This window comes from Leptidea sinapis, chromosome 17 (assembly GCF_905404315.1).
Source record: "Leptidea sinapis chromosome 17, ilLepSina1.1, whole genome shotgun sequence".
Lineage (NCBI taxonomy): Eukaryota > Metazoa > Arthropoda > Insecta > Lepidoptera > Pieridae > Leptidea > Leptidea sinapis.
In genome coordinates this window covers 13,206,214-13,231,475 of record NC_066281.1, presented here as the reverse complement: position 1 = coordinate 13,231,475, position 25,262 = coordinate 13,206,214, and the positions used below count along the sequence as shown (strand labels likewise).

Sequence of the window (25,262 nt, the reverse complement as noted above, 5' to 3'; positions counted from 1 at the left end):
CTGGCTCTATCATATCGATGGCGATCTGCGGTACACCGCAGGGCTCAATCTTGGGTCCTTTTTTGTTCCTGGTTTACGTCAATGATTTACCATACCTTATTCAAAATAAACATGATATTATACTGTTTGCTGACGTAGTATCTTTGTTATTTAGAATAAAATGCCAGCAAAAAAATTCTGTTAGGTTGACGACGACATTGCTGAAGAAGTACATTGGTTTAATGTTAATAACTTACTTTTAAACGAAAGGACAACAAAATGTGTAATGTTTACACTTCCAAATATAAAGCACCAACATCACCTATAAAAATTAATAATGACAAACATATATATTATTATTATTTATTAATATCTATCTAATATTTATATATATTAGAATTTATGCTACAATGGGGTGCTCATATAAAAAACTTATGTAATCGACTTAGCTCTGCAGTATTTCGGAAAAAAATAAGCCAGCTGACAGATGTTGAAACGGCTAGACTTGTATATTTCAGCTACTTTCATAGTGTCATGTCTAACGGAATTATATTGTGAGGTAGGACTGCAGATATTGAAAACATATTTGTGCTGCAGAAAAGAGCAATTCGAGCAGTCTATAAAATGCGTTCAAGGGATTCATTGAGAGAAAAGTTTAGTGAAATAAATATTATGACAGTACACTGCCAGTAACATATACGAGAACCTCTTATACGCTCGCAAATATAAACTCGCAATTCCATCTACTGGGCTCCGTAAAATTGCTAAATTTTTTAAAGTGGATTGTGTAATATTTTATAATAAACTCCCAAATGGAATTAAAATATTACCTATTAAAAAATTTAAATGTGTCTGTGTTTTATTTCATGGAAATCAGTGGGATGACGTGAAATCGTTAGCTGAAGAAGGATTGAGCCAAATCACGTCTTGGCTGGAAAATAGTTTACTAACTGTCAATACTGCTAAGACTAAATATATGTGCTTCAATATCTCCAACAGAAATAATCCTGACGGACAATTTACTCTCCCAATACACACGTATCCTTGTAACCGGAAAAACAATCGATCTTATTGTAAATGTAACATCCTAGCCAAAGAGGAAACCATAAAATACCTTGGTGTTACGCTAGACGAACACCTTAATTGGACGGCCCACATTTATAATACAAAAAATAAAATAAAACGTCTCATTCCATTATTTAGAAACCTAAGAGACGTGGCACCAGTCGAGACAACTATGATGGTGTATCAATCTCTCTGTGTTCCAATCATGACCTATTGCATTTGTGCGTGGGGTGGAGCTGGCAAAACGTTTATGCTTCAGTTAGAACGAGCGCACAGAACTCTACTAAAAACAATTTTCAATAAGCCGTTTAGGTACCCAACCAACCAATTACATGAAGAGAGTAAACTTCTTAGTGTCCGTCAGCAATATATTTATGGAATAATTTCAAGATTTCATGTAAAAAGTAATATAAATTCTAATGATAATAACAGAATAAACACATTTCGTACCCCAATCACTAAAACAGGCTTTGCTCAGTCACAATATGAATTTAATTCGGCATACGCTTACAACTACTTCAGTAAATATAATAAAAATATAAGTAAAGTAAATAAATTCTCGTTAACAAAATCTTTAAAATCATGGCTAATAGTATTAAAATACGAAGATACAGAAAATGTTCTTAAAATTAAAACTTAATATTCAATTTAACAACGACTAACATTTATTTAATCTTGTGCACAGTTTGACATACACAACAAATACTTAAAAAAATAAAAACACACACACATACTACAACACACACACACATTCACACACACACTTACACACACACGCACTCATACACATACACGCACACACACATACCTCTTTTTAGTGAGTTTGCTAATTATGTTTAATAATGGATAGCCTTTCGGAAGGACCTAGCCTCTGCAACTCAGGGTATCCTATCGCAGAGGGTAGGGCACAAAAACATTTTGTACCACATATTATTAGTTGAATAAAGGATTATTATTATTATTATTATTACTTCATATCGAGTGCCTAAATACAAAGTTTTATGGAGTCATCTTTGATGATGACGGACTTCCATACAAACTTTCATCGCCAATTTCAACCCCTTCATTTATTTTTTCGCAAAAGGTAGCCTATGTCCATTTCAAAGCTCTATTCTATCTCTGTATAAAATGTTATCGAAATCAGTTGAACGGTTTAGGCGTGGAAGCGTAACAAACAAACTTACATTCACATATTTTATAATATTAGTAGGTATAACAACACTTAGTGATGGATAGTCAATCAATCAATTATTTATTCGTTACATAGGCTTACAACAAAATAAATGATCCTATATGTTAGGCCTCATGTAAACGTTTTAATAATCAACCACATCACCGTCTTTGTCTTACAATATCTAATCTTTATCTTGGAACTAGTTGACCCGACAGACGTTGTTCTGTATATAATAAATAAAATAATGTTTTTTATTAATTTGTCAATAATATTTCATATCACCAAGAATTATTTCGTAAAATATGCACCCTGTTGTTGTAATGAAATTGTTTCACAGCAGAATTGTCAAACCATGCGTCAATAAATTCTCTCATAGAAAATATGTCCATACAAAACATCAAAGGAAAAACAAAATTGTTGTTTTTATTTAATTCCGAACACTTTCATATTTATTCACCTTTTAAACCTTCTCTGGACTTCCACAAAATATACTTCAAGACGATAATAAGCCAAATCGGTCCAGCCGTTTTCGAGTTTTAGCGAGACTAACGAACAGCAATTCATTTTTATATATATAGATTGAAAATTGAGACAGCGTTAAACTAAGCCGCCATTTAAAAAATTTGCTTCGTCTCCCACTAGTTACTACTAGACTAGATATAGTTCTTTTTTATGATAATAAGGGACTAGTCTAGCAGGACGTTCAGCTGATGGTAATTGATACGCCCTACCTATTACAATGCATTGCCGCTCAGGATTCTTGAAAAAAACAAAAATTCTGAGCGGCACTACAATTGCGCTCATCAGATGGAGACATGTGATGTTAAGTCCCATTTGCCCAGTAATTTCACTAGCTACGGCGCCCTTCAGACCGAAAAACAGTAATATTTACACATTACTGCTTCACGGCAGAAATAGGCGCCGTTGCGGTACCCATAATCTAGCCAACTTCCTGTACAAAGGAGCCTCCCACTGGAAAAAGGTTCTGTAACGGTTCGGTAACTGGTTCTAGACTAGGGAGTAAGACAATAAGGTAGGTCGGTACTTAATGAACTCGTGTATGTTTTTTTTTAAATATTTCTTCATGTAAGGAAAAAATTAAAGTATTCCCATGCATTTGATCCAGATCGGTCAGTCTCTTTTTATGATATCCGTTAATCGATCCTGAATCTACATATCAATATGTCAATCTTAATTTTCAAATACATATTGTATATTAAACGTTTATATACCATATGTTGAAATTACTTATTTTGTTAAAGGTTACTTTTTGAATTATATAAATTTCAACCTTAAATGTCCTGGGTGTAATTATGTTGCTAATAAAGTTTATTATTATTATATCCCATGTGATATATTGAAACAAGAGATCTCCAAAACATACCATAGATCGGCTCACGGACTAGTAAAAAAAGAAGGACTCCGCGTCGTAATATTAGCAAGTGAAGCACCTTTATGCTAGTGTGTGTGCGGTTACGGAGTATACCAGTTACACAATTTTTTCTCCCTGAAATAATCGTGAATCCGCAAATACTTTTATATTATTGTTTTTACACTTTTTCACAACGCACCAAGGCATTTTTAAAATATTTTATTGTGACGCAAACTCATCTGTCACAGACGATGGTAAATCTCATAATCACGGCCGTTCGGCTTGTATTAGTGTAAGTGTATGCGTGGGGCTATGTATTTACACGTTAATCGGCTTGTTTTGGTGCCTCACTGTTATGTAAGGTGACACGGAGTCTTTATTTTTTTACTAGTCCGTGAGATCGGCTATTGGAAATGATTTAATATATCAATCCCGCATTATCAATTTATGATTGCGTTTGAATGTATAAATCATTATTGTATATCATGATGTTAGATATCTTTACAAATACAAAATCTTAGATAGTAAATTGCATAAAATATACATATAAAAAAATATTAAAATAAAAAAACCACTGTAGAGCACCTGATTCCGTACAGAAGACATCAACACAACACTGGTTATCAGCATTCCCTCTGACTTTTAAAATAGACAGTTGGTGTAGTCTCCCCATTGGTAATAAGGTTACGTCAATTTTGGTGTCAAAAACATAAATATATTTGGATGTTGTCATATTTTGATAGTGAGATTTAAAACTAATTTTAAATATATTCACTTCTGGTTATATACTTTTTAATGATACATCTATACATATGAGGTTTATTGTATAATACCACAGATTAGGAATGGAGCGATCGCCCTCAGACTATTAAATAATAAATTTAATTGCATTTTACTTTGTAACCATATTATTTATAAAAAAAAAGCCCGCTTAGTTTGTTGCGCCCGTTCTTCTCAGGTCCGAGGCATACTTTTTGGAATGGGTAGTTTTTGATTTTCACATCCTATTTTGAATAGAAATATTTAAATTTGAATTTGAATTATTAATGTTCCGTACAATACTTCGTAATTGGTGTTATTAGTTCAACCCTATCAACTCTACCGTCTATTAATATAGATTTAAAGATACCAAGGCATCATAGATGAGTGATGGCGATAATTGACCTCCATCAGCATAATGCTAATAATGATGATGCAGTATTAGTCAGGGCGTACGAAATCTGACGGACGGCGGTTTAATCACTTAGACCACACCTCGCTCGGTCATCCATCACCGCAGGCCGTTGATGAACTCCATCACGATATTTCTGGCTTCGACAACCAACGACCATCCAGATATTTTTTCATAAATAACAAACGGCATTTAGATGCTCGTGTTTTTGTTTTTAAAACCTTTAGTTTTTGAACACCAACAACATAATGAAGATGGAGTTTCGTAGGCAATTACATTTTGCCTCTAGAAACCAATATAGAATACCATTTTACCTATATAGAAGGCTTAAGTGGTTATCGGACTCAAATGAGAGTTTTCAGACGCGTCATGGCAAGATTCTCCTCGAAGTGCCTCTACACGGTACCTCAGCATTTAGGGGCAGCTTTCACAGCGCCTCCAAATGTTGGAATGATTTGCCGCCACCTATTAGATATCAAAAAAAAATGTTCTCTTTTAAAAACAAACTAAAATCTATTCTATTAGAGAAACAAAATTGTTCAGAGGCATAAAATCAGAAAATAATCAGCTTAAATAAATAAAAAAATCAAAACATGTCTTAAATTAAAAAATCTCTTAAAACTCGCATTCGAATTTAATCTGTTTTAGTTTCTTCTCTTTTTCTACTATTTTTAGACGGCCACTTTTAAGACCTATAACAAAAGGAACCGCGTTGTCTACGGCTGCTGTCAAAAAGTCGACTTGGTAGTGTACCTACTCAAAATCAGTGATGGAAATCAATTCCAAAAACCCTTTACATGATGTTGTATTTTTAATTTGATAATTTTACTTTGTAAGTATACATGTTTTGTGTTGTCTTGAATAAATGCACACTTTACTTTAAAACATTTATTTAATTAATTGAATTGGTCGAACGATCGTATATGAATACAACTTGTTAGAGTTTTATTAATGCCTTAAATAGAATGTTTTATTTTTTAATCAAATATATTAACTTCAATTTTATTCGGATGTATTCCAGATGTTTGTAGTTTGTACCTACACAACATAATAAATGATTGTTCTTTGACAACTTTCTCAATGTAATAATTGAATAATAAAAACATTCATAATTTTTAATTGACGGTATTTATACCAACTCATTCATTATTATATTATTATTTCATTCAAAGCGTTACTTTCGCATGCAGTTAGCTCTGACAGCATTTAACCTAATGGAGACGGCATTGATAGCTGTTTCGCTCAGTTAACCTGACAACATATCACTGTAGTCTTAAACACTGATATAAATTTTCTACAGAAAAACAAAATCATATTATAATGTTTGCGTACTTGTATACTAAGTTAACGAATGTGAGCTTTCAATCTTTTGGAGTTTGCTTGCTAATCACGATTATTTTGGGTTATTATACTATATTCAGTATATACTATAGTCAGTATAATATATTCTAAACAACAGAATAAGTACCTATTCAATCCAATAAAAGTCAATATTTAATTGATATTGAGACACACATAGCCGGTACTATGGGAACATGACAACGATATTTTTAATACAATATACTTACTTAAACATACATAAATACAAATGAACTTCCATGCCTCGGAAACAAACATTCGTATTCATCATATAAAAGATTGCACCTACCGGGATTCGAACCCGGGACCTCTAGCGCAGTAGGTAGGGTCATTAACTACTGGGCTATGGGGTCGTCATAGGTATAATTAAGTGAGCATAATTTATTTAGATGTACTCTTTTATATTGCAGTAGAGTTTACGTATTTCAAGAGTTGTGGATCATGAATAAGATGGCGTTTCCGTTCGGTTAATTCCTCTAACAGTGGGAATATTATTCACACGTCTTGAGTGTGCTTGAATGACGTTTATAATTGATTATCTCTTCGTAATTATTTTATATTCAATCCATCGAACCGTAGGGAATCAAATTGCCGTTGTCTGTCAAATCAAGGGTCAATGTAAAAATAATTTGGATCGAATTACAAATAAATTTAGTAATTTGTTATAGTATCGATGTTACTGTGACCTCGATACATGTTTTGTAAGAGAGATTTGTTATTAATATCATCGAAAAATAAATACGTAAGACCAACATATTGCGACGTTTGCTGTCTTCGGTAATCGAAACAGCAACCCCAGCAACTGATATAACTTGGACATGAGAAGGAGCCAGAGTGTCCACCAGAAAAAAAATATTTTGTATTTGAATTTATCCTGGCTCCGCGCTGTTTCGCCCCCGCCACCTCGTTTGGTAATCACATACTACGTGAAAAACTACTACGTTAAAATTTTAGGCAGGACTTTTGCAAGTTTAACAGTTAACTGGTAACAATTTTAACAGTGAAATGGTAATAATTTTAACAGTTAACTGGTAATAATTTTAACAGTTAAATGGTGTAACTGTACAGTACGAAATACTGACTGAAATTTACAATCTCTTTAACTGATCTACATAGCCTGACATTGTAATTAAAAATTGTGTGTGTTGTATCTTCATTTTCTATGTTGGCACTTCTTTTATAATAATATATAATAATAATAATATATTGACATACTTTTACACAAATTATCTTGCCCCAAATTAGGCATAGCCTGTGTTATGGGCAAGACGACGATATATTTAATACAATATACTTACTTAAACATACATAAATATATATAAACATCCATGACCCGGAAACAAAGATCCATATTCATCATATAAATGCTTGCACCTAACGGGATAATTATTGGGAATAATATTATGCCACTTACTATTAGCTTCAGTTACGTTAACTCAACAGTTATATTTAGCAGTAGTTTTAACTTTTAACGTGGTATTTGTTATTGTTCCAGACACGGGCGATCAGTGCTCCGGCCACACCGTCCGTGACAACTTTCACGAGAGAATACGTGAGTAATAAGTATTAAATATTAGTTAGTTGTCACCATGGTAACCCGCAAGTAGGTACTGGAGCTGCGACATTCTCCGTGTTTGTTTGTTTACAATAACTTATTTACACAAGTCGCGTTTGTGAAAGTGGAAGCTAAGTTATCGCTCATGTCTACTATTTTCAATATATCTTTACATATTATTTAAATAAAATAATTTTTTTGTGCTATTATGATATCAGCTTCTCTTAATATTATGTTTGTATGTTTACATTAATCATTTCAAAACATTGGCTTGTGTGTATTTGCATATTGGGAAATTGACTTGTAATGTCGCTCGTGTAAATCTAATCAATTTGTTGTTTTTAAAGTGATTACCCTCACTTCTAGGATTATTACACAAATAAAATTTGATAACAATTTTTTATGAACGATGCGGGACTCGAACCCACGACCTCAGGCGTTGCCCTGCCAGTGGTCTGCCAACGTATTATTCCTAGAAGTCAGGGTTATCACTTTAAAAACATATCAAATTGTTTAGATTTACAAGAGCGACATCTCAAGTCAATTTCATAATATGCAAATACTGGGGTTGAGCAGGTTATTAACTGTAAAGTAGATCCTGTAGATGAAGCCACAGCCTGAGAGTTCAACAAAGCATACAAGATTTTGTGACGATACGTCACTCGAACGGTTGGCTCAGTTGGCAGAGCACTGGCACGGAACGCCAGAGGTCGTGGGTTAAGTCCTGCATCGTTCATAAAATTTTGTTTTCAAAATTTTATTTGTGTGTATTTTTTTTGTGTTATTTCACTGAAATTTATTTTAGATATATACATATAATATGATATAATAGCAAATAAATAAATATGAATATAGTAATTAAACTTTCATCCAAAAAAAAATGGAAAACTCTTGAAAATTATTAACAAAATCCAATGCAGTATTCAAATCGCAACGTAAACAAATCTATCTCATCATCAATATAATCTTTTTTTCATGTTATATCTTGTTTGTTTTGTTAATCTTTTGTGGCACCCGTAATCCCACATCTTAATAAAATCCATGCCTTACATTTCAATTTATATCCGGATTAGCTGTAACAGTAAAAAGCTGATGATGCTAGCAATAAACATGGCTCTGTGTCGCGACGCGCGGCACTCCTACGCCCAAACTTAACTTTCACAGAATCACGTCGCCCAAGCTATCGCCTACGAGCTCGGATGTATTTAATCTGTCATCTCAGCGTACTACCAACACCTACCGATCCGGGTTTTCACTACATTCTATTTCTTTGTTTGCTAATTTATTTCTTTGTAAGATTAACGCGTGACTAAAGACCAGTGGGAGGCTCGTTTGCACAGAATGCCGGCTAGATTATGGGTACCACAACGACGCCTATACCTACCGTAAAGCATTATGTGTAAACATTATTGTTTCGGTCTGAAAGGCGCCGTAGCTAGTGAAATTACTGGGCAAATGAGACTTAACATCTTACGTCTCAAGGTGACGAGTGCAATTGTAGTGCCGCTCAGAATTTTTGGGGTATTTCAAGAATCCTGAGTGACATTACATTGTAATGGGCAGAGCGTAATTACCATCAGGTGAACGTCCTGCTCGTCTCGTCCCTTATATTCATAAAAAAAGACTAGGAGAGATACATTAATAGGTCGCAAAGCATATTAATTCATACAATCACCATATAGTCAGACAGCCGCTTGAAAAGTTTAAACAATATTTTAATATGGACAGACATTTTTAAGTGAAATATTTTTTAGGCGTTCGGAGCACTGTGTTCTGTGGGTATTGAATGAGACAACGTAAATAATTAAGAAATATTGGAGAGTTTGTCGTTTCCAGCCTATTCATTTTTTATGGAAGAGGAGGAAAAACGCCGAGACAGGCACCGCTTCTTCTCTCTTAGAATTGACATCAAAAAGAATCCAAATGTTTTGAGTATTCTTTAGTGTTAATTCCGCCAATATTTGTCTTTAAATAATTCGACACGTGTTTCGCCTCTACACGCGGCATCCTCAGGAGATGTTGACTCGCCACTCTGGCACGAGACAGAGTCGCATTGTTTACAGACCAATATTGGCGGAATTAGCACTAAAGAAAACTCAAAACATTGAGATACTTATGGATATCCGCAAAGTAACGCCTACTTCAATAAATTTTATCAAAAAAGGAAAAGGAAGGAATCAATTTTGAGAAATTAAATGCCTTTTATGCCTTAAACAAGTATACAGGTAACCTGATGTTAAGTGATCACCGCCACTCACATTCATTTTCCGCACACGGATTTTAGAAAAATTTGTACTTTAAATACTGAACAAGGAAGTTAATTCCAAAGTTTGTTCATTTATCTTCCGTCTGTTGTGCGCCAAAGCAACTTCGTCTTTGTTTCAGGGTGGTGGCCCTCGATCTGTGAGCTACCCAGGCAGTGGCAATGGGTCGGCATCAAGACTGGACCTGTGCTATGTCGCAGAGCGGATGCTGGCCTTACATCTGCCCCACCGTGACGCTCAAGCTGAAGCCCAGGCCGCGCACATGCTGACAAACAAACATGGCGAACATTTCATGGTGAGTTTATGGATATTATTCAACTTCCGCTTACTATCCGTCAAGCACAGTCATTAGCCTCCTTTAAAAATCAACTAAAACATCTCTCCTCTATTTGATAGTATCTATCTGTATGTATTGTATCCATCAACATAATGCAACAATTCAGAAATGTTAATTACTGTTTCTACTATTTATTTACGTATTATTTTACTTTCTAATATATATATATCTTTGTTTCAGAATAGTATATATCATGTGTGTGTATATTTTTGACACTTTTCTTACACTTTTACTTTACCGTCTTTCTCTTTAATTTTAGGTATTATAAATGGTTGCCTGGAAGATATCACTATATAGTGATAAGGCCGCCATTTGCACCATATCATGTTAATATGTATGTTAGAAATTAAGTTATATTTTGTTAATGTGGTGTCAAAAAAGTGGAATAAATAAATAAGTAAATAAAATATTATCAGGCTAGCATGAGGTGATGATGGTAAATGATACCTCCTATACTCTGGCACCTATAGATGAATCACAGGAGCGCTGTTTGCCTTTATCGTAGTAGTCCATGTAATAAATACCATATACAGCAATCTCGACGCAGTTTACTTGTAGTGCTAGAAAAATCCTTGAGAATCAAAATTAAAATTAACGAAACCGTTGTTATATTACTTACTAGCTGACCCGACAGACGTTGTTCTGTACGTAATCAATAAAATACTGTTTTTTATGCCTTTTAATATTTCATAGCGTCAAGGATTATTTCGTAAAATATGCTCTCTTTTATACATATTTATATATATATATATATATATATATATATATATAAATATATAAATATGTATATATATATATGTACTTATATTATATATATTTGTTATAGTTAGCACATCTAGTTGTACTGTATTGTATGTAGACTCATCAATATATTATATTATGTTTATAGATCAAACATAACATTGCAAAAATTATTTCAATATTTAAACTCTCACGTAATTAGCACTTCTTTTCACATATTAGTGGATTAGATAACCTTATGATCTGTAATATATAACATAATAACTTTGTATAAAAATATCTAAACCTATATCAGATAACATCACCATAGGTCAAATAATACGGGAAAAAATTAACGAGTTAGTCAAAACATATCAAAGATGGAACAATACAGATTATTATTATTGAAATATTCGGTGTATTTTATTAAGTACAATTGAAGTATAAGATATTACACCTTAGATATAATATTTTATTAAAATGACTGTAATTATAAGTTTATTATTATTTAATTTTATTAATTATAAATTTATTAAGAAACGTTTAAAATACATGACAATTGTTATCAATTTCTTACTTTATAAATTTGTGTCTTATTAAAAATATTTTATAAAATAAAATATTAAATTCTTTTATTATGATAAATAGAAGTTTATGGAATTGAATTTACCAGTCTGAATAAATAAAATCCTCATAATAAAATATACCTAGTAACTAAATAACATGAAGGTCGCAGACGGTATTTAGGTGCCCATGAGGCTGGCAGCATTACCTCTCTGTATGGCCAAGTTTATCTTCTAACAGAGTTAGGGGCTTGATTTTGGATCACCTGTCAAGTCTGAAAGGCGTCTGGACAGTAATTATTTTATAAGTTGTTGTGGAAATAATATGGCAAACAAAAGTAAAAAAAAATCAAATGACATGCAAGTATTTAGCAGCTACCTGCAGAATTTCAGATTATTTAATCTTGGTACGCATACTACGCGTATACCGCGACTCTGTCATAAAATAATTAATATTATAATTATTTTGTATGAGTGTAATGAGTGTCTGAATTTTCTGTGTTTTTAGTGGAATGCCTGATTGTGTTGTTTTAATAAGTATATAAATATGAAATAAGATGCCACATATATCCCAAGAAGACACTGTCTCCATCCACGGGGAAAAAATACGTATAAATCCCATAATTTTTTAGTTCATCATGTTGATCGCAACTGTGGAATGTTCCAGGTGTTCGAAGTGAGTGGTAGTGAGGGCTCCGGCGACGGGCGCGCAGCTCGCGGAGTCTTCGGGCGTGGCCGCTCTCTGGGCTGGCCCGGGGACCTGGCTCCCCCGCTGGAGCGCCTGTGTGCCGCCTGCAAACATATCGAGAGCTGGCTCGCAGCACATCCCAAGAACGTCGCCATACTGCTGGCATGGTAATTATTTACAATATACAAATTTTATTCTTCTCTTGAATTCCGTCCGAGCACTCTTACCAACCGAGCCAACCGTCCAATTGAGGCATCAACCAAAATTTTGTATGCCTTGTTCTCTAAGGTTCTGTGTCAACAATTTACAATATTTTATTCAGAATGAGATGAAAATCAAAGTAGCGTTAGTAATAAACTTTTGAATCGTAGCAGGGCCGAACCCTACATGACGATAATAAATTAATATTCATTATAATACGAAGTGACGGGACAGTCAAATATTAAGTATCAGTCAATTGCCTCGCGATCTTCACCGATGCCACTTGTAATTAAACAGAATATTTAATAATAAATTAAATATTCTTCAACAACGCTTAATACTGTGCGTATTGTATGAGACCAGTCTCGCATGGAACCATGCCTTGTAACTGAGTAAACCCTAGCACTACTCGAAAGGCGCCATAGTAATTATATTTTCCTGAATTCTCAAATTTTATTTCACATTTGGTACTTTGGCGCCCATAGCTACCGGGCGCATACTGACCGCGCCTCTAGCTCCACGTTCGGAGCGCCGCTGAAGACCACATTGGTAATATGAGTAATTGTTTATTTCAGGGGCAACAGAGAACGCCTGGGGGTGGTTGTGGCGGCGTATATGCACTACTCGGCGATATGCGGCGCCCCCGAACACGCCCTCGATCGCTACGCCATGCGACGCTACCTCGACGACCGCGTGCCGGTGTTTTCGCTACCATCTAATAAAAGGTGTGTTAGTGACGTCAATTGACGAGACCGAACCCACTTGATAGTAGGAGATTATCTCCCGCTCACACGTTTAATATAATCTAGTGATGAGTGTTACAAGTGATCTTCTTTAGGGGGCACTTTATTTTGTGTGCAAATCAAATCAGATTCTGTCAGTTAGGTCAATAAATTACGCTTTGGAATATATGTGACAGCTGAAGAGCTGTGTTGGGAAATTGAAGTGGGAGTGGGCTGGCCATGTCGCCCGCAAGCATGGCTCAAAGTGGTGCAAAGCAGTTTGAATGGAGACTGTGGGGTGAGAAACGCCCGAGAGGAAGACCGCAGATGCGTTGGTACGACGATATCAAAAGACTGGGAAAGGTGGTTGGAAACTGCTCAAGACCGGAACAGATGGCATAAGCTGAAGGAGGCCTACACCTTATAGGTTGAGAACGGCTAAAGAAAAAGAATAAAAAGATGTGACAGCTGTGAAAACGTCAAAAAAAATTGCGGTTGACAGTTACCTCTACTTTGAGCAATACACGCAGACTAACACAGTGACATACAAATCGCGAGTGTAAGACGTAGCTTCTCACGCACACTAATAGGAATAAACTTGGCCTGTTATCATCGGTTTATATGTATTAAATTATCTAAGATACATACATTAATAGTATATATTTTGACGCTTCACATAGATTATTCTAATAAAAAAAAAAAATTGGCGAAGCTGTAAATGTTGATCTAAAGAGAAGCAATGAGTTTCTTGCCACTTCTAATTAAAATCCCGCTTTTCCGAGGAAGTTTAAAATGTTAAAAAAAAGAAAACCTTTGACATTCATGAGTGTCATTTCCTTCACCTACATGAATTAAGTGATTCTGATTTGATTTGATTAAATTTTCTTAGTATCCGGATGAACTATTGTCTCTAGACATAAACGAAAGGATAAATTTCATCATGTTAATTTTCCTAATAATGATTATTAGGAGAAGGAAAATTAAACATTCCTAATAATGATTATTAGGAAAATTAAACATTCCTAATAATGATTATTAGGAAAATTAAACATTCCTAATAATGATTATTAGGAAAATTAACATTCCTAATAATGATTATTAGGAAAATTAAACATTTCTTATAATGATTATTAGGAAAATTAAACATTCCTAATAATGATTATTAGGAAAATTAACATTCCTGATAATGATTATTAGGAAAATTAACATTCATTCCAAATCCGAAGTTTCGGATGCCTTACAAGCATCTTTCCTTCCGAATGGTCACGGACGAATGAGATGCTGTCAAAATTTATTTATTTCCTCTTAATGATACAGCATACACATAACAATTACAACACTATCCAAGAAATTAAATTACTGATGTGTGTATCAATAACAGATAACTAACATACTTATTATTACTAACTATTAACTAATAATATAATATAAACTATTGTTAAATGACAATTTAAAGTTGATTATCCTTACCTTAAGTTATAAAAGACTTCAATAATTATTAGATAAAAAGAATAAAAGATAAGAAATAACTGCCTATTGGTTTTTATTAATTGGGTTTTTACGAAGGTTACGTTTAAATTTCTATAGACTATTGGAAAACATATCTTAATCTATATTTTTGCCATTGTCATTCCCTAAGCAGTCGTGGTAGTGGTGAAAACGACGCTAAGTTTGTTCTATAGGGTATGGTATATCAAAAATACATGAATCATTAGATTTCCGCGGCTTTTGAGGGATGTATATTTAAACAGTTTCGAATAATTTTGGACTAGAAAATATAATACCGTTTATTAATTTATACAAGAAAACTAACTATATTATTTTGTCGGTTATAGAGAGGTTATACTTTTATCTCTGTAAGAACTTCTGTACGATTAGCCTTGAGCAATATATGGCCAAAATTCAGTAAATCTCCTTTATGTGGTTTCCAGTATTTACGAGTGAATGCTATAGCTTCAGCTCCACACTATACAAACATATTCTAAAATACTACTAACTAGAGTAGTATATAAGGTGATTTTCGTGTGTCGAGTGTCTTTCGTATTTTGTTATACAAAAGCTGGCATTTTTGCACCCTTTAAAACTGCAGAATCTATGTGTGCCTTAAAATTTAATTTTGAATCCACTCTAATACCGAGGTCCTTTATTTCAATTACCTCCTCGAGCTTTAAGTTAATTATGTAATAATTATATACAGTTGTAATGTTTCTCCTACGAGTAGTAGCCTTCATCACAAAACATTTTTTGTATTTAGGACCATATTATCATTATAACAACATACATGTATGTTGAATACCGGGAATTAAATTGCTATCATTATTATTACTTATTACTATATATTTTTGCAAACAGGAAAGAATGACAATTATGGATATGATTGGTTATGACATTGATAAATATTGTCAATAAAATAGGTCCAAAATGCGATCCTTGTGGGCCACCACACCTAGCATTAATAGTATCCGAGACATATTCATTAATTGAAACTATTTGATGCCTCTGATTGAGATACGATTCAAACCAATATAAAAGAGCGCCATGTAAGCCATACCTGGCAAGATGTTTTAATAGGACTTGATGGTTCGCTTTATCAATAGCGTTAGAAAAATCAGTGTATATGACGTCGATTTGTTCCCAGTCGTCCACTAGCCTGGAAAGATCAGAATTGAGCGACCTTTTGTGAAGCCATGTTGATCCGCTGTAATAGCCTGACTAACCTGTCTTGTAAAATGCGGAACAACAAGCTTTGAATAGCAATTTTGTTATAAATATTTAATTAAAAAAAATCTTAAACATACGTTTAAACCTTTTGAAAAAATATTTTATTTAAATGTGTCGTCTTCGATGTTAGGTACATCGACACGTTCGCGGGGCTCCTGGCTGGTCAGATCCGTGTAAACTCCGCCCCGCTGTACCTCACCCACGTGAGTGTCGCTGGCTCGCTGGCAGCCACCACCGCTCCCACTATCGCCTTCCTCAAGATCTACGAGAACTTCACCTGCGTCTACACCTCAGGTAACATTCTGCCGCTGGATTTAATCAGGCATCCACAGTGATTCTTGAGCTTCCTGAATGGGTTTAATATAACCATTAATTAAGTATAGTGTGGGCAACCAACTTTAACAACAAAACTAACAAACGTTGTGTATATACACATTTTCAATGTATTTTTTTATTTGAGATAACAGCAGCACTTAAAGTTACATATTTACAGAATTTACTTATAATGATAGATGATTTAAATACCCAGTAGTTTTCATTTACTTAGATAATGGATCGATGTTCACTGCTTTCCTCTAGTTGTTTATTGATAGAAGCATTCTGTCTGTCTTATTCTTGATGGTCTGGACTATTTCTTGTTCTGGCCAGCTTCCTAATCTGACCATCTTCTCGGACTTTGACCTCTGGATCTTGTCTCTGCGATATCATAAATATTTCATATCCATCTTTGGGATGATTGATTCTTGTTTTTATTTTTTGTTTAATAAAGTATAATATAATGATGCCACAACTTGAGAGTTGAACAAAGCATACAAGATTTTATGACGATACGTCACTCGAACGGTTGGATCAGCGGGTAGAGCACTCGCACATCGTTCATAAAATTTTGTTTTAAAATTTTATTTGTGTAATAAAGTATGTGGTGATCAGGGCTGTACATGGTGAATGGTGGCGGCTGGACCGCTGGCGTGGGTCGACTGGCACTCCGTGGCGACGTGCTCGTGCGCGCGTACCGCCGGCCTGCTACCGCTGCGCCCTCGCACGACACCCAGAGGCACCTGGTGTTCGCCTGTCAGTTCCACACATGCGCCGTCGCCGACCACACGCTCTCCTTCACTAAGCTCCAGCTAGACCACGCTGTGCATGGTAATGATGCTCTCCACTTCGACCTTATAACACAGTGCACTCCTGATGCCTATATTATATTTGCGATGCAAAAGTTCAACAGCATGTGAGCGCGGGATACTGCATGCTCATTGGTCAGGTAACAATTACTACTAGCTGCTGTGGATTTGTATAAGATGTGTTCAAATCGCAAAGAATTAGGCTATGTTTTATAAGGTCAATGGCTCCACACAATCGAATGACTGAAGTTCGCTTTTGACTAACGGATTTCCTCACGTATTACACTAGATGCTGTTATGACGTCGTCTACGTACATTTCGTTTCGTAACTATCACTCATACCATAAGATTTTTATTCTAGTTTCATGGTTCTTTGTGTGTTAAGTCTTAACAACTTAGTTAAAAGCATACATTATAGAGGCAAAACCATAAAAAATGTTTACTGTAATGTGGTTTTCTGGTGTGATTAATGAATAATTATAATATAAAAATACTTTAAAAAATAGACACTAACGTATTAAAAATATGACAAAACAAATATTAAAAAATATATTTGAAGATATCTCTTTGTTGATCGGAATAATATTAAAAATCATAAATTGAAAGATATGATTCGATTTATTAATAGTTAGAGATTTAATTAATATAAACTACATTATAATCGTCCCAAAGTGAAAAGCGACCTCTATTACGTATTTGTGTAAACCTAATGATTGCATATTCAATACACGGAGTTAATATATTGAGGGGCGTTCAATAAATATTGAGAATGTGTTGCAAACGCTTTCAAACCACAAAGTTAAATAATGGCTGGTAAAGCTAGATGTGTATTTATTAAAAAAAAAAAATAATTGGCATATGCTTTGTTTTTAAGAAATGAGAGTCTTTTGTTTTCAGTTTTTTGGTGCGTGTTGTCGAAAACGGATGTAGGAGTTATTGAGTTTCTTTCCTTAAAAAAGTATGGAAAAAGTTAATCATTATCAACAGGATACTGTAGGAACGAATGCTTCTCTGTAATTAACAGTTTAACGTTAGGACACTGAATTTATACGTGACTCTCGCTCGGCCAACCCAACAATAGTAGAGACGAATTAAACTATTAAAAAATTTCAAAAAATTGTTTAACCATATCATCTTGCAGAATGAACACTGATTGTTGTTTCGATACTGTTATATAAAAAAAAAAAAATTAAAATCACATTTATTGTTTTCAAAGAAAAAAAATACAGAAAAACATACATACTAGATATGATAACAAATTAAAATGAAAACATAGGGTAGCGGCTCGGTTTATGCTGCTTGGCGTACATTACTCCAAGCATCGCTGGCTTTCAGCCGCAAGAACCAGAACATTTCATAGGTCCATTTATAACCATACATGGAACCTGGCTTCAACATACTAGCAGAAGTAAAATTACTTGGAAGAGAACATCATCTCCAACCCAACCAATTATCATGGCTTTCTCTTCTGGCATAGTAAAGGGGTGTCTTGATTGAGTTCACTGTTTGACTACTAACGAAATTTGTAAAAAAACGGCAAGGCAATCTAGCAAAAGCTGTATAATCCTGATGGATTGATAGATATTGCCCCGGCTCACAGGTTCGCCGTTGCTGTGGCTAAAATCAAGATGACTACGACTAAAGGTGACTTTAAAATACTTGAGCTTCCTCCACATTCATCCGAGTTAGACCCCAGTGATATCAATGTATTCGATGGAGCCGTAGCGACAGACAGATTGCAGGATGATGAGTATTATAAGAAAGGAATTTTAAGTTTAGAAAAAAGTTATAACATGATGCTGGGGCACCAGCAACATACACATCAGGGGCGTGCATATCATATAGGCAATTAAGCAGTGCCTACCTCGATATGAGCGTAAATAAATATAGCACTAGTGTTAATAGTTATTTATGCAACTGTTTTGTATAAGGGGTATTAAAACACGAATGTGGGTTTGTATAATGGGGATAATAGCATCACATGAGTGTTTTAATAACTAATTATCAACAGTTGCATACAAGACTTTATCTACACCCATAATATGAATCCTCTATAAAGGATTCTGAAACAGTTAGCTTACTGCTAACATTAAAAAAGCCAGTCCTAGTAACCATTGCATCATTAAAACGAGTGTTGTAATGTTGTACTTAATTTCATTACAACACTCGCTTGGGTGATGTATTGGTTATTAGGACATTGAGTGTTTTAATGTTGGTAATAAGCTAACTGTTTTAGAATCTTTAATAGAGGATTTTAAGCATGGGTGTAGATAAAGTTAATTTATTACCTACGGTAGTCAGTCTACAGATTGCATAGAACTAAAGCGCAACTACAACTTGTTAGATCTACCCACCTTGCTAGAAAACCAATGCACGCCCCTGATACACATTCTCACTTTTATTGAACGCACGACGTATGAACATGATTTCTTTTGATCAGAGCACCTCACAGCCCTTCAAATAATATCGATCTAAACTCTAATAAAATTTACTTAATTAATCATTATAATTGCATTATAATGCACTACTAATAATAATTTAAAAATGGCTTGTTTTAAAAATGTAAGTTTCTTTATTGCGCCCTTTTTGGATCCTTCCTTGCACTTGTACCTATAATGTACGGTCACTATAATGCTATAATAGCCGCAATAAAAATATTCATTATTGATTTATTATATATATTTATTATAAAATAACATACAGCCTATAGACTGCACCAATACGTTTTTACAAATGTACTTAATATTTATATTATAGAAAATGAATCAAATATTATAGAAGAATGAGTATACGAACGGCGATCTTAGTCGCCCAAAGTAGATAGGAGCCAACACTTCGGTCAATTAGAATCTCTGTCAATATTTGCAATTAGTGCACTTCAAACTTCAATCCTTTTGCAATGAACATGGAAGTTATACTGTCGTGCGCCTTATAACGCACTTATCATGACGATTGCACTGAAGACTTCTTTTATATGATTCCTGCCACAAACCTCTAAAATATTTACATTTAATAATCTCAAAACTGAAATGCCATCAACACTTTGGTGTTTATTGGGAAAATCGTCTTTCAGGTCCGTGTTAGAAACGAGTAGCTTCTACCTACTGTTCAAACTGGCAAAGTCGTGAAACCATAATTTTAACAATTGAAGTGCTTAACGAGCATTCACTTACAATCGTGTTACCCGTAAGATTTGTATGACTATTCAAAACAATTGCGAAATTATATGCTTAGCCTCAATTCTCAATATATCCAATAAACTCTAGTAGGTAATCTAAGTTTCTAAAGGTTTTTTCAGATCAACATGAGACTAGTTCAGCCTAGAATTATTATTTCATTATAAGGGGCTACATAAAAATAGTTTCTTATTTGATTGGAACATCTATTCAATGTGTTCATTTTTAAAATTGAGGAATTTTCATGATCAAGAAAAACACCATTTGATTAAATTAACTCGGTAGAAAAATATTCTCAAAGTTGACTCCATTATCTCTGATTAAAATGAGAGATAAATAAAAATGAATGCATCTTTTCAATGTTTTATCGTGTGCGTTACTTGTACTTCTAACTGTCTCCCTATTATACGTAACAACCCCCGCGCGTTGGTGACAAGGTCGGAACCTTGTCACATTAAGGGAACATAACGCAGCAATAGTCATGCTGCGTTACGTTACCTTATGTAATGCAAGCGGTACTTTTGTTACGGTACGGCCTTGTAGAAATTGACGTCACTATTTCGTCACTAAGATGTTTTTACGCCCCTTTCTCCTTTAGAAACGGCTGTTACACCACCAATCCGTCGTTGTAGGTATGGGCCTTAAGAAGCTCTGAGACTTTCAGGTTTATTGTCAACAGATCCATCATTTCCGAGTGATGGTGCGGTAGAGTTGATATTCGCTCGAGGCGATGGTGCGGGGGGCGCAGCCCCTGCCCCCACTCCGGCAGCCCCCCTCCGCGCTGCCCCGGACGCGCTCGCGAGAGCGGACTCCTTGGAACACCTAAGGCCGTTGTCTGCGATCACCGATGATGACACAGGTAATAAACATAAACATTAATGTTAATATTTATTTGAAGGGCAGCTGTAACTTGTATCTCCACACATCTAAGATAAACTTTAGCCCCCTTATTCATAATGGTCCACTAACTTTAAACAGCAGCTTAGGAGTGTTTTTTCTCATTCTGACTTAGGTCAATAGAAGAAGACAGAGTAGGAATTAGCAATGCTTTAAGTTAGCAGACTATTATGAATATGGGGGTAGGTCTAGATTCTATTCTTTTCTATTCTTCCTACTGTGGTTTCTGTGGAAGACACACCACAGATTTGCCAGTATCACGTTAAAGTATACTACTAAGCTATGAGTATGTGTCTCCTAAGTTTAACGGTAATGATCGGTATTAAGATTACATAAACTTTTATTTCTTATAATATCTGAAACAAATAATATACATGCTATTACACTATAAAGGACAGACATAGATAGAATTACTTAAATTATTAATTAATGTTCTTAATGATATTTACAACTTAATCTTATTTATTTTAATATATTTACACATAATATTTACAAAAGGAGTGTAAACTAGGGAGAGGAGACATTTAATGGAGGTTGGAAGGGGGAGGGCTAGATTAAATAATTTATAAGAACCATTTATGTTAAAAATTGATTTATTAGAATAGTGTGTAATTATATGGATTCTGAAGTTTGCCACTTAGAAATTTTCACGTTTAAATCATTAGCACCGTTATACCTAATTATCAACAGTTCCATACAAGTCTTTATCTACACCCAGAATATGAATTCTCTAAAAGATTCTGAAACAGTTAGCTTACTGCTAACATTAAAACACCAGTCCTAGTAGTAACCTAATATCATTCACTTCTAATTATATACAAATAAACTATGTATTAATGAAATAATTATTTATTTTAGTAGTACTTTATATTTTGTGTGGTGCAATAATTAAAATTCACTCGAATATAATGTTCTTTTGCAGTGTTTAAAATGATTCGCTCATTTTTGTAAACAAAACAATAACAATAGCGGGGATTCGAATAACCTACGTTTTTTTACGGCGCGCGACTTCTGGTAGTGTGGAACGCACGTAAACGAAAATGTTCTTTTTTTGAAATTCATACAGATACCACGCATCGAGCAATAAGAATGTGGCTGTCTGTTGAAATTATTTGCGCATGAGGGGACCGAAAAAAAAACATAGGAGTGTTGTTATGAAATTCAGTACAACATTACAACACTCGTTTGGATGATGTAATGGTTATTAGAACATTGGGTGTTTTAATGTTGGCAATAAGCTAACTGTTTCAGAATCTTTAATAGAGGATTTATAGCATGGGTGTAGATAAAGTAATGTTACGTAGGTAGGTGAATTTTATATGATTGCACTACGAATGATTGAATCTGGATGCACATTTAACTTAGATGTATTCTTGGTTTGTCTACACCTGATTTCATTTCACCAATTAGTGATACTTTCTACAAATTAAATTGATTAGTTTTTGCAAACTCAAACCGCCATGTTAGTATTATTATTTTAACGCCTTCAAGTACTATATTCCAGTATCGGAACATTTTTTTTTTTCAATAAAAGGCATAAAAGGCATTTATTTTCTCAGAAGTTATTCTTTTTTTTCTCTAAACTTTTTGTAAGGATCCCTTTTTTAAATGTATTATAGCCTATGCCACCCGGGTATAGTGTAGCTTTCCAAGAGTGAAATAATTTTTTCGTTTCTCATACTCGGAAAGTAATGTTGTTTTGATCTGATTATTGGGTGGAAAATGCTGCTTCCCTCCGTAGAGAGGGAAAAACTCATACAAACTACTTCCCACCCAAGGGCCGGAATAAACTTTAAAAATATAACTGCTGTCAGCTATGAAAAGTTTTATGTACTTAAAAAAACTATTTAAAAGAAATGCTATGTGACTTTCTAAACAGCCAGTGTGAACTTAGCGCAAACTTCTTTGAGCGGAATAAGCCGCAACAATTACGCGGTAAGTTCCATATTTGAAATTTAAAAAGTCGACACAAATTGGTGGGATTCTAATCTGTGCTTAGATAAACAACTAGTTTTATTTTCCTTATATTCGAAATGAAAAGTACAGCGTTTAACTCGGGTAAAAAAATCAATTCCTACTCGGACTATAGCCGCCCTCGCTGCGCTCGGGCGTCTACATACCTCGGGAATTGATTCTTTCGACCCTCGGTTATCAATCTACTATTCAAATCGGTTTAGTAGTTTCGGAGCTTATTCAATGCAAACAAACATTAACAAATAAGTTGCTATTAATAACTTGACATTAAAATGTTGTTTAGATTGATTGACATCATTTGCTATATGCCTCATGCCGTGAATCGGTTGTGTTTGTGCTGTACTCTCGACACGTCAAGGTCAAGCAATTTGTTGCTCGATGTCTCTACCACAACCAACTTACACTTATACGATAACACACACTAGATGCATTTGAAGAACGCACTTTCAATAATGTGTACATCTCATATACCGTAAAAACAATTTTATTTTGCTATTTAACCGTTTGAAAAAAAATTACGTGGTGATCACAATTACTCCCAAAGAAGTGGACAAACCGTGACCGGGTTTTGATTATTATCATCCAACATAAACTAGAAGCTATTTCCAATCGATGGCCTAGAATCTGTCGTTTATTAATAAAATATTTAAAAAAAAACTATTTACACCAAAGAGAATGTATATACTACGTAATAACAGGCGTGACTTATGCGGGAGCATAAAACGTGCAGTGGGATTTGACATAAGTTTAAAATAATAATTACAATTGGGCGACGAAGTATAATCCGGCTAAGTTTGAAAGCGAACAGTTGCTTAAAACGTGGTGGATTTCGGCTATCTCCGTTTTTTACAAGATTATAGCCGTTATTTATCAATCTATCAATTAATGCACGTTCCATACAATCGAGTAAATCGGTTTTTTCACACTTTTTATATAGCGTCATCTGTATGTAGGTATGTTTGTTTGTAAACGACTCATTTGGGCACGATTTTGACCCACTTTAAACGGCCAGATTTCGTTCAAACTCCGTAGATTTATCGAGGACCGATGACAATACATTAATTTGATAAAATTATTCCATTTTTCAATTTGCAAAATAAGATTTTTGTTAATTTATATAATTTTCATCTATCGTCTATAATGCAGGAATTGATATTAATTTTAATTTTCAATATAATTTTTCTAATTTTTTAGTTCGGTTTTCTATAACATGTTTTTTAGTTTTTTTTTTTAACAACATACTATTTATTATTCTTAGAGAGTTTCGCTAGCTTGAATTTACACTTTTACAATAACAATAAAAAAGACAGCTGTGACCTATCAAGATCGATAGCAAAGGTTAATCGTAATTGTTAGTATAATTTATATGATGCGGGAACTGTATGCCTGGTTAGGTTTTTCATTTCTCATTTCTCTCACGTTAAAACGATGGCGCCTGAAAGTGGCCCCAACACTACAAGATATCACTTCTAATAGCCTCTCAGATATCCGTAAAAGAAAAAAAATGCCATCATAAAAAATAATATTTTAACAATATTATCACCCTTGCAGTCTTTACATTCTAGTAGAAAAGATGTTTAATTATCTTTTACATAACTACCTCATTGAAAAATCGCTATTAAATATTTTTGCCATCGGATTATAGTTTTTATATTGAATTATTGTGAAAATGCGCGTTTTCTGGTTAAATTATAAATATTAGTCTTAAAATTAAGAAAAATTTTAATCTTATTTTTTTTTATTATACTGAGGTATATGCAAGAACCAAAGCCCTCTTTATCCTACTTCATTTTTGTCAAAAAACATTTTAATACCTTTCCGCATCTAATGAGACCTCATTCATATTTTCCCGAGACTGCTGATAATATCATAATAATTATTAGTCTAATTATAATCAATAATTTTATCTCTGATATATTTTAGATATTCATTCAATGAGTATATAACAACAGATTAATTCAAGTCATAATTAAATGCTGACTCTGTGTAATACATCGTTTGGTTTCGTTAATGTAATGTTTGTATGTTCTGTCAGTTGAATGTCTCGCCTTCACCTACTAATAAACGTTTACTATCATCAACAATTAAGCTTCCATCGACACTGATCTACTTTCATTTTGTCGATATTTATAGAAGAAACTATAGAGGAAGCGTAATGTATATGTCGCAGGGAAATGATAATAACAGAGATTTAGCCAAT

General features: G+C 34.1%; 1 protein-coding gene across 5 annotated transcripts in view; it reads left to right on the top strand.

Moving 5' to 3' along the window:
* LOC126968890 (tensin) overlaps positions 1 to 25,262 on the top strand; it is a 183,117-nt gene that overhangs the window by 123,882 nt on the left and 33,973 nt on the right. For 4 of the 5 annotated variants that reach the window (XM_050814027.1, XM_050814029.1, XM_050814031.1 and 1 more), the window contains 7 exons: positions 7,616 to 7,672; positions 10,061 to 10,234; positions 12,227 to 12,414; positions 13,024 to 13,173; positions 16,022 to 16,185; positions 16,822 to 17,037; positions 20,871 to 21,050. In XM_050814027.1, the coding sequence (XP_050669984.1) occupies positions 7,616 to 7,672; positions 10,061 to 10,234; positions 12,227 to 12,414; positions 13,024 to 13,173; positions 16,022 to 16,185; positions 16,822 to 17,037; positions 20,871 to 21,050 (1,129 nt within the window). The remainder of the gene's footprint in view (positions 1 to 7,615; positions 7,673 to 10,060; positions 10,235 to 12,226; positions 12,415 to 13,023; positions 13,174 to 16,021; positions 16,186 to 16,821; positions 17,038 to 20,870; positions 21,051 to 25,262) is intronic. The other variant, XM_050814028.1, reaches the window with a different exon arrangement.